Source organism: Equus przewalskii, chromosome 21 (assembly GCF_037783145.1).
Source record: "Equus przewalskii isolate Varuska chromosome 21, EquPr2, whole genome shotgun sequence".
Lineage (NCBI taxonomy): Eukaryota > Metazoa > Chordata > Mammalia > Perissodactyla > Equidae > Equus > Equus przewalskii.
Genome location: NC_091851.1, coordinates 3,935,998 through 3,949,414, shown reverse-complemented (window position 1 = coordinate 3,949,414; position 13,417 = coordinate 3,935,998). Strand labels below are relative to the sequence as shown.

General features: G+C 39.5%; 1 protein-coding gene across 2 annotated transcripts in view; it reads left to right on the top strand.

Annotated features, from left to right (window-relative positions):
• The window catches only part of KIZ (kizuna centrosomal protein), a 118,249-nt gene that overhangs the window by 77,282 nt on the left and 27,550 nt on the right, over positions 1-13,417 (top strand). For both annotated transcript variants that reach the window (XM_070588594.1, XM_070588595.1), the window contains 3 exons: positions 2,377-2,524; positions 10,304-10,469; positions 11,360-11,425. In XM_070588594.1, the coding sequence (XP_070444695.1) occupies positions 2,377-2,524; positions 10,304-10,469; positions 11,360-11,425 (380 nt within the window). The remainder of the gene's footprint in view (positions 1-2,376; positions 2,525-10,303; positions 10,470-11,359; positions 11,426-13,417) is intronic.

Genomic DNA, 13,417 nt, shown 5'->3' with positions numbered 1-13,417 from the left:
TTTTAATTGTGGTAAAACACACATAACATAAAATTTACAATCTTAACTATGTTCTTTTTTTTTTTGTGAGGAAGATTGGCAACAGATTTCCTCTTTTTGCTTGAGGAAGATTGTCCCGGAGCTAACATCTGTGCCAATCTTCCTCTATTTTATATGTGGGACGCTGCCACATCGTGGTTGACCAGTGGTGTCTAGGTCCATGCCCAGGATCCAAACCCGCGAACCCCGGGCTGCAAAAGCAGAGCACACGAACTTAACCACTACACCACCAGGGCAGCTCCCATCTTAACCATTTTTAAGTGTACAGTTCAGTCGTGTTAAGTACATTCATATTATTCTGCAACAGATCCACAGAACTTTTTCATCTTACAAAACGGAAACTCTATATCCGTTAAACAGCTCTCCATTTCTCCTTCCCCAAGTTCCTAGCGGTTACCTTTCTGCTTTCTGTTTCTATGAATTTGACAACTCTAGGTACCTTATGTACGTGTAATCATACAGTATTTGTTTTTTTGAGACTAGCTTATTTTACTTAGCGTAACATCCTTAAGATTCATCCATGTTGTAGCATGTGACAAGATTTCTTTCCTTTTTAAGGCTGAATCTAAAGATTTTTTATTATTTTTAAAACTTTTTTTTATTATTTGCTTTTTAAATGAACTCATGGATTTTTATAGGTTTGCTGTATTTCAGTCCATTGCAGTCATTATTTTTTTTGGTGCTCAAATTTTCCCATCTTTGGCCAGTAGGAGCCCCTTCAGTATGGTCTCTGAGGCCTTTTAACATGGTTCATTAGTCTTTCATAGCTTCCATACTTTCTAGTATGACGAGGTGTTCCAGGCTCGTCTTCTACATTTCCTGCCCCAGAACTGAAACAGGGCATTTCCTTAAGGGGCCCTGCTTCCTTTTAGTATCTAAATACCGTAGTCTAGACAGCAATATAGCCTTCCTTTTTAACTCTTTCCTAATAGTATCTTAATTTTTAAAAAATTTCATAGTAAGTATATAGCAAGGATCAACTGTTGCTGAGATGGAAATGTGATGTATTTCTCTTATCTACATTTAAGAGGAGCCTGACTATCTGTGCAGTGATGTGAAACCATGGCCTTGTGAGCCTTAAAAAAAATCCCGATGGTGGAGATAAGGGGTTAATCTCCATAATATATGAGGAACTCGCACAACTGAACAACAAAAACAAGAAAACAACCTGATCAAAAACTGGGCAGAGGACATGAACAGACATTTTTCCAAAGAAGATATACAGATGGCCAATAAACACATGAAAAGATGCTCATCATCACTAATCATCAGGGAAATGCAAATCAAAACTACACTAAGATACTACCTTACACCTGTTAGAATGGCTATAATCACTAAGACTAAAAATAACAAATGTTGGAGAGGGTGTGGAGAGAAGGGAACCCTCATACACTGCTGGTGGGAATGCAAACTGGTGCAGCCACTATGGAAAACAGTATGGAGATTCCTCAGAAAACTAAAAATAGAAATACCATATGACCCAGCTATCACACTACTGGGTGTCTACCCAAACAACTTGAAATCAACAATCCAAAGTGACATATGCACCCCTATGTTCATCATAGCACTATTCACAATAGCCAAGACATGCAAACAATCCAAGTACCCATCGACTCTAATGACTGGATAAAGAAGATGCGCCATATGTGTGTACACACACACACACACACAGATACACACAATGGAATACTACGCAGCCAGAAAAAAAGACAAATTCATCCCATTTGCAACAACATGGAAAGACCTGGAGGGAATTCTGCTTAGCGAAATAAACCAAACTGAGAAAGACAAACATCAGCTGATTCACTCATATGTAGAATATAAATAAGCACATGGACAAAGAAAACAGTTCAATGGTTACCAGGGGAAGGAGGATGAGGGGCGGGCACAGGGAGTGAAGGGGAGCCCCTATGTGGTGATGGACAAGAGATAATGTACAACTGAAATTTCACAATGATGTAAACTATCATGAACTCAAATAAAAAAATTTTTTTTAAAAAGTCCCGATGATGGGGTCACACCTCAGACCAATTTTACTAGAATCTATAGGGGTGGCATTAGGCACCTGGATTTTGCAAAACTCCCTAGGTGGTTCCAGTATGCAGCCAAAGTTGAGAATGCTCAGCTAGCAATGAAATCATAACCAAAATAAAATTAAAATTAAAAAAGAAATACCTAGACTCTGGAAATTCCCTCAGTCCAGAATATATTAGGTTTCAGACTTTTCTAGATAAACTGTCTTTACTAACTTGATTATGGGGCCTTTAAAAATGTGGGAATCTCATAAGTAACCTAATACTACAAATCTCTAATGTGTCTCCTGTTTCTGTTTTACAGATATGAACGAGCACCAGCCTCAGGCTTATTGAGGGCACAGTTGGGTCAGCATGTTGCCACCTCAAAAGAACATGATAATTCTATCATAGAAGAGGTAGCTAAGCTGTCTAAAGTTTTTTCAGTCAAAAACATGGACCAGAGGACAGGGGTTAGTAATTTTTATTTTTTTTAAATAAGTTTCAAGATGTACAAATTATTCATTTGAGGAAATAGTCGCATGCTCAACAATGGTTAACATATTTGAAAAAAGGTTAAATAATAGTGAGGTTTTGTGGTTTATTTGTTTTAACTTTCTGATCTCAAGCCTTTTGCATAGTGTTTTATGTAGGAATCTCAACTCCGTACATAAAGTTAACTCAAGTTTTGGAGGTCACCTAATTAAGCTCATCCACCACAACATTTTCCAAGGAACTTAGAAGCATCTTGCAGCATTCTGGTTTTCCTTCTCTGTTCCATGCTGACCCAGGAAGCAGAGCCATCCCCTGTGGCTGGAGTCTGGGCTCCAGGGGATGGTAGGTGAGAAAGTCCGACTGGTCATGCCCTGTTGCGCAGGGTCCAGCCCAGGCTGGGGCGTTGGTGTGTAGTTGAATAGACTGTGAAAGCCACTAGAGCCTTTTGAGCTGGGCTGCAATAAGATTTCTGCAGCGCCTTGGGGCATTTAATCTGCTTGGATTAGGACTGAGATGGAGAGGAGGAAGCCCTGCTGTGGTCAGACAGACAGGGAGGGGCCTGACTCAGGAGCTGGCGCAGAGGGGAGTATGAACGAAGAGTATGCTGAAGAGAAATGGAACTGATGGCGCAGATTCCCGAGGAAAGCACGAGGGGAGGACCCCGGAGCCCAGATTTAGAGCCTTCCCGTTATAGTCTTTGTCATTCCCTAGAAAAGCCATGTATTCAGAGATGGCCTTTCTTTTCCTTAATTTGAACGTGTCTTGTTTCAAGTATGTTTTCTCATCTGTATATGTAATACAGGGTTTTCTGGCTTTGATCCTTTTTAAGTTTTTATTTTTATCATGCACAAAGTTCAGGGATTTTACACGTGCCCCTCCTGGAGGCATGGCTTGCACCCCTGTATCAAAGTCACACACCCGTGTTGCTGTGCAGTCCACAGCCCCTGCCATCACCCCTCAAGCCTTTCAGAGTACCTTCAGTCCTCCTCAAGCCCCTCCTTTCCTTGCGCATTTAATTGAAAGAGAGTAGGAATCGTCTTTTTAAGCATTTCAAACGTACGTACATGGAGTGATAAAATGAACCCAGCAACTCCCTGCCCACCAGCCGAGACTCACATGTGCCGTCACCAGTGCACCTGTTTGTTTCAGGCCTTCTCCCCCTCATCTTCCTTCTCCCCATCTTCCTATCCCCGACTTGGCTTCTCTCTCCCCGATTCACCCACCTTCCCTGCCTCCTTCTGCTCTTTCCTCTTCTTCTTCCCCCCTCCTTTTCTCCTTCTCCTCTCTAAACTCCTTCCTCCCCACTTTCCTTCTCCCGAAGTAAATTATTATGGGGATAAGGCCCTGTGCGCCTCTCACCGAGCCCATGCGCCTTTTCAGAGAGAACCTTGTGCTGTTCTTCCTGCACACGTTTTCATTTTACTGCACTTTGTGTGACTCAGCAAATAACCTGTAGTTTTGTCTTTGTTTGAGGTATGATCCCATTTGTGTGAATGTTGTTTAAGAAAGAACTGTGTCCTTGAGGAACAACAGAAACCTGTGTTTTTTAGATCCATTCCATATCTGTTGATAAGCGTAGATCTTAAGAAGGATTTGTTTTCTAGTTTTGTTGTCCGTTTTATTTAGCACCATTTTGTAACAACATTGTTTTCCATTCTTGTGTGTGTGTGTTTGCGAGGAAGACTGAACATCTGTTGCCAATCTTCCTCTTTTTGCTTAAGGAAGATCATCACTGAGCTGACGTTGCCAATCTTCCTCTACTTTATGTGGGATGCTGCCACAGCGTGGCTTGACAAGCAGTGCTAGGTCCATGCCTAGGATCCGAACCTGTGAACCCCAGGCAGCCGAAGTGGAGCGCCCAAACTTAACACTGCACCGCTGGGCCTGCTCCCGTTTTCCATTCTTGTTCCTTTAAGTATGTCACATCTCAGCCATGTCAAGGATGAAATAACTAGTGGTCTACTGCCCTTTGCCATCTAGTCATCTTTTTTAAAAAAGGTATTATTTATATTAGAAAATATATTCCAAGTTCCAGATAACCAATCCGCTCATAATTTTTCAAATAATAATTCCATTGTGAATGAGAAGAGAGCTGCCCAATTAATAACTTATGAAGCAAATGATATTCTGCCTCCCCTAGTAGGTTTTTTGTTCCCTTTTAAATCATCATGATCATTTTAGTGACAATCATAAGAATTATCAATAAATTAATGACAAAATCTGTCCTTAAAAGTAGAAGTAAGCAGGCGGTTTCTCAAACGGTTAGGTTGTGACTGAAGAAATTGCACAGCCCTAAAGAACAATGTCACCAAAATGACATGGGCAGGGAAAGCCTTGAGAACTTTAGAACAAAATGCTTTTATGAGTTCTAGGACTGTTTTGGTTTACACATCATCCTTTTACTATTAGCAAAATCAAGTATCTTTGAGTTGTTTCCCTATATTGAAACAATATACACGTTTAGTAAATACCATGGGTTAAATATTTCTCTGTAGATAAAAATCTTAAGAGAGATTGTCAAAATTTAAGGAAGTTCTACTAAAAATTACTTGGCTAAGAGTCTAATGAAGCTCAGAAATATTTACTTTGATTTCTTGGGTAAGTGGCTAATTAAACAGCCACATGTAAATGATGTTTACCTGTGGGTCCCCTTGCCGTCAGCTGGAGTCAATCCCGTCTCTTGAGTAAATACATCATTAAAGCCTCCGAAACTCAGATTATGTCCCCTTGAGACCAGATAAGATCCACAGCACCCGCATACCCTATTAGGCAATTACATAATTGAGCTGCATGCTTTTAAATCAGAAAAATTTGTAATTACTTTATGTGGGAAAAAAATGAGTTGGGTGCTTCATTAAAACACAGAGTGCCTTAATACTCCTTTTCTCCTAAGTGGTGTCTGTTTCCACCCAGGAGAACTTCTCTAGGCAAGACAGAGTGGCTTGCTGGTGGCGCTCAGAGAAGTAGGTCAATCCTGTCCCCACCACACAACGCCAGAAAGATATGTGACTAGTCACAGAAATCCCTTCACCTCTCCCTAATGATGGACTGTTGTCTTGATCTTCTCTCTTGAATATTCATTTACTGGCTCCTACGAATACTTTCCCCTTTCTTTTAATTGCTGCATAGATAAAATCCCCTTCTTCTCCTACAGCTTAGACATAACTTATGTGATGATGCTTGCATTTCTATTTAAACATTGAAAAATGGCTTCTGGTGTGCAAGAGGAAGGTTCTTGAAGAAGAGTCAGTTAAGTCTGTGTGTTAGGAGAAATGTCATCTATTGTCTGCATCTGTGGTTTTAATTCTCTTGCTTTTCTGTCTGCATTAATGGCAGTGATTTACATATATAAGGAAATGTGATTTTAATAAATGCTTTCACATTCACTTTCTGTTTGTATTTGTACCACCCATCGCAGAAACCAGATTCTTTTAGGGCTAACGTAATGTTTTCTTTAAAAAACTAGCAGGAAAAAAGAAAATCAAACTTGTAATATTGAGGTCAACAAAAAGGAGAAAATAAAATCACCCATTGACATTGTGCTGTATGGTTTCTAATATTTACTATATTGACAAACATGGGTTGTACTATTTAGGTACATAGCTGCTGCTTTTCCCACTTGTCACAAGTGACTTCCTTTCATGCCATCACATGTTCTTCCACATCATTTCAACGACTGCACAGAGGCCCCTGTGTGGATACTCCACCGTCTCCCTAAGCAGGCTCCTATTGGTCAAATTTAAGTTGTTTTTAATTTTTCCTCTAGTTAAAAAATTTCCAAGAACATCTGAGCAGTTCAGTTTGTGCAAATATCCATGCTATTTCCTTAGGCTGAGTTCCTAGGTGTAGAGTTGTTCGGTCAAAAGGTGTCTACGTGTCTCGGGCTGTTGCTCTGCACTGCCGGATCTCACTCTGGAGGGGTGGTCAGAGTCACCAGGAATGGATGGAAGTGTCATTTCTCTGAGCTCTTTGTGAAACTGGGTGCTATCAACTCTTTTGTTTGTTTGATCACCAAATTAAGAAGTGCAAATGACATCCAGTTTTTTGTTCATTTGGCCTTTACATTACAATTGAGGTCAAACTTCTCCCCTACCTATTTGTTAGCCTTCTCTTATAATTTGCCAGTTCATGTTCTTTGCTCATTTTTATATTATGTTAGTAATATTTTTTCTTATTGACTTATAGGAACTGTTTTTATATAAATTTTTACAATTTGTTGCAATATTTTGAGCAGTTTGATTTTCACCTTTCATTTTTCTTAATGATGTTTTGGACACAAAGTCTTTTCCATTAATATCTTCATCTGTCTATTTAAGCATTTGAATATCACAATTGATAAGTCTCTGGGTATAAATTGAGTCAGCCTAGACAACTCTTGTGGTTCTAGACCTAGCAGGACCCATATATAACTGAACTTTGAGAAAAATTCTGGTAGAATTGAGCTAGTAATTCTAGGTGTCCTGCTCGGTGTAAAGCATAGGACAACTTATCTTTCTAAGCTCTGAAATATGGAGATGTATACCATCAGTCATTCTGCAAACAATGTGTGCCTTGGCATTGAATTTCCAAGCCTTTTCTCCTGACTCCTGGGAAGGCAGAAAAGTGAGGAACTAGTTAGTTGGTGTTCACTTAGGCTTCAGACGACTGAGAAGAGTGAGATGGGCTCCAGTCTCCCTCCTGGGCTCCAAATGTATGCAATCAAAGAGAGCTTTTATTAGCTGAAGGGTAAGTTGAAACCCAAGCTAGTCCCTTCATAAGGCCCATCAGGAGGCCCGTGGTAAAACTGTTGTCTGGTGGCATTTTTCAGATAGAGAGCTCCCTTCTGCAGAGCCCGTTCAGTCCCAGCAGGAGATGTGTAAAGCAGCTTCTTCACTCTTGCCTGGGTTTTTGTTCCTTTGTAGGTGTAGGTTAGTGTTAGCAGTCTCAGGCTGTAGGCTCCTTCAAATTAGGCTCTTCCTTAGAAATATGCCTTTCTAAAAGATCTGCAAACAATACATCTTGAGAATGTATTACAGATGTTTTTCCTGACTCTGCAGAAGTTGTTTTTGACTAGAAACCTCTGACCATTCCTTGTCGGAGGTTGACTTTTGTTTCTGTCCCCACTTTTCATGATTCCCTGCTTGTTAGGGACTTATATTGTGGATTCCTTTACAGATGACCCATTGGGCAGATCTGCTGCTCTCTGTTGGCTCCTTGGTCCTGTAAAGTCAAACCAACCATTTTCATGTTGTAATTTGACCATCAAAATCCTTATAGAATAAAAGACTCATCTTTGAGAAATGATCTCTAGAATTATCTTAAAAGATGAGTCCTTTTATAAACATATCGATCAAAAAAGTAAGAGAAATCCTAGAGATATGAGCGTTGAATAATGAAGATAAGTGAGATAAAATATATGAAATAAATGAAAACCTGCAGTATGCCCACCACTTTATTTACCTCACTGTGGTATGAAAAAGAGGGCTCCGTGTACAACTGGCAGTGGTGGTATTCGTATCAAGCAGAGAAGGACTGGTTAGAAAGATGTTTGCTGTATTATTGTAGCATTTTATTCTGTGTTCTTTTGAAGCCCACTTGGAACCCAGCTAAAGCAAAAGCTCTTTTATGAAAGGGATGCGCAAAACAGATAAATTGTGTGTCATTATTGAGAGACTAGAAGTAATCTGAGTCATTGACAGTCCACACCAGTTTCCATTGACTGCAAATTCTACAGTAAAAAAGTATAGAAAGTCCTTTAACAATTTTATTCTTAAAATGAGTGCCTTAAAACAGTGGCTATTATGAAGTCATGTGAAGAAATTATTAGTTACAGCTATTGCATAAGATGATATGAGGAAGAAATACATAAAGCAGGCACTCGCAGCATGTTTGGATTATTTTAAATATCAGAAAAAGAAAATTATAACTTTCACTACAGAATTTGGGCCAATTCTTTTTGTTCATATTCTAAAATGCTTTTCATATATCCAGGCACACAGAATAGGAGCTTAACTCTTTGTGGGAACAAACAGACTAGATCAGGATAGGTAGAGATCTAGAAATGAGACAGGCCAGGATGGTCCAGAGAGCATACTGACAACTGAGAGATGACATATCAAGGAGGTGGTACTACTCTTCACACCTGTCTTCCTGGACAGATTCTGGAAGCAAGTGCAGTGCAGTGGTCCATGTAGGCAGCTGGAATTGGAGTACTATGGCAGTCAGTGATGGAAACCAGCCCTGGCCTGAACGTCAAGGGCAGGACTCCACACCTGAACCCCAGTCTACAGAAACAGGGATACTGTGTAGGTCATCCCAGCAGAGAGTTACCGCAGCTCGAGTGAAGTGCACGACTGCTTCATATAAATGGAGGAAGAGCTCCTGGTTACTAGAACTGGACCCCCGACACGTCCTGGCTGCAAGGCTAACTTGACATCAAGTCCTTTGGCCAAGGAGACTAGAACTCCTAAAATCCTCTAAAATCAGCTGCTCCAGGCCCTACGACGGGCCGTGGATCCAGGAGGCCAGCCAGTCCTAGAAAGGGCAGAGGGCAGAGAGCAGGAGCCTTGCTTGGATAGCAAGGCCAATAGCAGTGGCCTTGTGTGTTCAAAGCCAAACTTGCAAGGCAAGATCTTCCATATTCTGCCTCTGATTCTCCCTGTTGGGGCATCATCACAAGGAGAGATGGTTATCTTCCCCTTGTTCACTAGAAAATAATGTTGTTACTGCTTGCTCTTGGACCAAAGATGACCTGTCAGGCTTTGTCCAGTTTCACTCTTCACATTTACTTGTAGTCTCATATCCGTTCTACAGGTTGACTTGGACATTGTCCTGTATTTACTGCTGTTGCCAGATACCAGTGAAAGATCAGCACCACCACTGAGGTTTCCCCTCCCAACTGCCTGGCAAATCGCCACTTCTAAGTAGGAAATGAGAGACAAACGTACACTCTAGCAGTGGGACAATGTCATCATTGGTTGTTTAACTCTCGTTGCTTGTTTATTTTTATTTCTCGGGGGAAGAGTGCTGACCTAGAAATTATGAGACAGGAGTATTCACCTGTCCTAATTGTTGCCACTTTTTCTCTGCCTCTCAAGTTGGCTGTGATAAAATCTGTGCCCACCTCCTTGCCCAGGACACATGAGGTGATAAGCGTAAGACAATTTAGTGCCCTTTGAAAACAGATAGACAGTGTAGCAAGTAAGTTTCCTGAGCTCCCCAGCAGACTAGCAGCAAAGTGCAGGGCGTCTTTATCCTTGATTGAAGATTATGATTTAGAATAAGGGGAGTTCTCTTTTTGCTTGGTGTCTCCTCCTCAGCCACCAAGTTTTTATGCGGTCTTCTCATTTTGAGGAAGTTCAGGAGTCATTTCTAGAAGGATGAGGATACTCTGAGGTCACATTTTTCCAGATCTCTTTTTCAGTCCAAACCAACAGCATTCATGCAATGAGGGAGTAAATCCTGGATAAACCAGCCCAGATTTGCAAGGGTGGTCACATCTCATATACATGCTTCACAAGTAGAACACTTTAGCATTACATAAGATTCAGGCCACAAAAAATGTATTATTGCATGTGTAAGTTGTTGTAAAGAATTAAATTATGCTGCAAAATAATCAGATGTTATTTTATCTTGAAGACATTTTAATTTCAGTTAAATGTCAGGAAGCAAATTAAATCCTAAGTAAAGTTTAACCTAAAATTATATCTGAAGGCTGGGTCTTTGAGACCAAAAGGAATGTGGCTACAGTTTGTTTTTATTTCTTTTAAACACTGTAGGGAACAGCATTACTGAAAAAAGCCCTTACAGAAGAGTGTGATGATAGGTCAGCTATTCACAGTAATGAATCATCTTGCAGCTTGCCATCTATTCTGAATGACAATAGTGGAATAAAGGAAGCAAAACCGGCTCTATGGCTCCACAGTGTTCTTACAAGGGAACAAGGTAACTATTGTTAAAGGGCCTGTCAACGGTGAAAATGCATTCAGAGTCATCGCAACACACTCTTTCTCAAGGTGTGCCTATAAAATAAAGCAGACTTGAGAATACCTCTGACTTTAATATACCTAATATGTTATTTGTTCTGTACGACCTTCCAATAAATATATGTTTTTGTTTGGTCTAACAGGAATAGGAAACCTAATCGTAGGTCTGCTGTTATGCTGAATTTCCAATAAAATAAGTTTTTGTAAGTTGAAATCAACAAAACTAATCACTTAGTAAATAATTTTGATCATCCTGCAAAGATGAAGATGGATTCCATGAAAGTGATTCCTTAAAGTACTTCACATAAAGTACTGTAAAGTTTTTGATATCGCTTAATAGAATTTATTCATAATTTGTAAATATTCTTTTTAATTATAATAGAACCTTTTATAAGTCTAAACAGATGTTTAAGAATCAATGAGTTTATGCCCCCCAAATTTAATAACCAATTTTTAGTTTCCAGAAATTGTGATTATGTTAGCGTTACTGTTAAGACGTGCCGGGAAACTGCTGTAGTGTGTTCCCAGGACAGCTGTGAGGTGCTCAGGACGTGCTCAGAAGTCGATACACACACACAGGATTGGAGACTCGCTTGTTTTAAGCTCCACTCGAACTTGCTAGGTATCAGGCTAAATTATTTTTGCAAGAAAGCAACATAGAGATACCTTAGTTTTAGAATGGGTTTCCTTGAATAGTACTGTTTCAGATAAGAAATAGACTAACCAAAAAATGAGTTGAGGGTGCAGTGAAAATAAAAGGCATGGCAGTTAAAAAAAAAAAAGCAAAGGCCTATTCCATGAGTATAACCTTGAAATACATTTTTATTATCATGTGTTCGATTTTTTTAGAAGTTTCAAGTGGCTACGGAGACAAGGGCAAGGAAGAAAGCGTGGCAGCAAAGATTCCAGTCACAGGTAAAGTTATGGTTTCCTATGAGTTTCAAATGCAGGATTCGACCTTGTTATATAATTGGAACATTCCAGGTTAGTGGTTTGTGGACTCCACTAAGAGCAAGTATATTCAACTACTACGTGCTAGAGCAGGAGATTACATTAACATAAACTGGGGTGGAAAATAACCATGTCTATTGCATTCTTCATAATCATGTTATACGTTTACACATGTGAGCACCCCATCACGCAGCCTTACAACACCTGCGTCTGTGTGAAAAGGTCAGTCTCCATGGGGAACACCAGTCATTGTGTGGCCAGCTACAGATGTTTCTGATTTTACTCTATTCTTTCCTCTGATAATTGAATGTGTATTATTAAAATAAGAGCCGGGGCAAAACAGTGCCAGACAGGAAGCTTGCTTGTGCCTCAGTTACAAAACCCATCTGATACTTTAAAAATTTTAGCAGTAAGGTTTCATCAACACCTATTAAGATTTTTGCACATGTATTAGACTTGTTTAGATGGAATCTGAATATCATTACTTTTTTAGCTTTAGATTGTCAACAGCAGCAATGAGTATTCTGAACAGAGTTCTACTTGTCATACATCTAAATTTACTAGGATCTTATTTTGTAAAGTGGTGTGCTACTTCATTATAAATTCAAAGGTCTGACTTTAAATATTTATACAAATAAGCACACCATTGCATTGAGGTACCAAGGCATGCATCTGCATATGTGGTCGTTTTGTTGTTTATAAGCAGAAAAGAATGGCTTTCTTTTATGGCAATATAATTCATGGGCCGATGATTAATTTTTTAAACCCATGTTTCTGTGATGAACTCTGATTTTGAAAAAAAAGTTTATAGTAGAGCAATTATTGTTTATATTCTGCAGCAGATAATATTTCACTCCAAAATACAGAGGTTTTCTTTTCTTTTCAACATTTTCCCAGTGATATGTTTCTTGCGTTTTTATTCTTCATTTTGAGGAAACTCTGCTCATGTCCCTTCTTTATTATTTGTTAACAGGGGGGAGTGTAGATGGTCTCGCATTGCAAATAAGCCAGAAGTTGGCTTTTCTCTCGCATTCGCCCTTGGATGCAGAAGTGTCTAATGGCCTCTGAATTCATTTCAGTTAAAATTATAAAGACTTACTGGGGAGAAACCAGGAGATCACCTGGTTGCCCACTCTTTCTTCTCTTTTCAGTATTCTTTGCTGCAAGTAGATAACTCTTCTTAAAATTAATGCAAATATTGTTTTCTCGTAAACTTTCTTTATAAGAGAAGAAATAGTTAAGTACCGGGGTTTGAAATCTTTCTTTTCTTCATACAGAAAGAGGTGTGATGTGCCTAGAAGTAATAAGGGCTATTTGCCATTAAGATTTTTAAAGAAATTGTAATTCCCACAACTTGCCATCGATCCATTAATAGTTGGCAGTTTAAAAAAAATGCTTTGTGCTTGTTGCATGCCAAAGTATTAGACTTATAAAATAACTTGGGAGATATGGAAAACAACTTTCAAAGCCATTTACTTTGTTCGGGCGTTTCCATTCTGTCCTTGCCGCCACACTCTCTTCCTTCTTTGCTCCCCGCCCACTACACCTCCATGAAATTGACGTTTGAGAGCCTCATGCACCGTGGCTCTGCTTAATGCTCTTGTCATGTCTCATTGAAGCTACTTTGATCTCTAAGTTCCTGTTTTTCCTAGTTTTTTTTTGGGATAAAATTGACATATAACATTGTGTTAGTTTAATCTCTAGGTTCTTGACCATTATCTCTTTATTAAATCTTTGTTTCTTTGGGCATAATTATTTGGAGATTTGGCCTTTGGTAGAGTAAGGCAGGTACGTAGTTTGATTTAAGATAGAGTCTGCATCGCCCTTTATAATAGTTTTGTTGAGACTTTCCCATTGTATGGCCTGCGTTCCTTCTAGAATATTCCAAAAAAAAGGAATATTCCAGAGGCTGTTCTTAGGGTTGAGGGGATGTGGTAGTTGAGCCTGAGCTTTGGC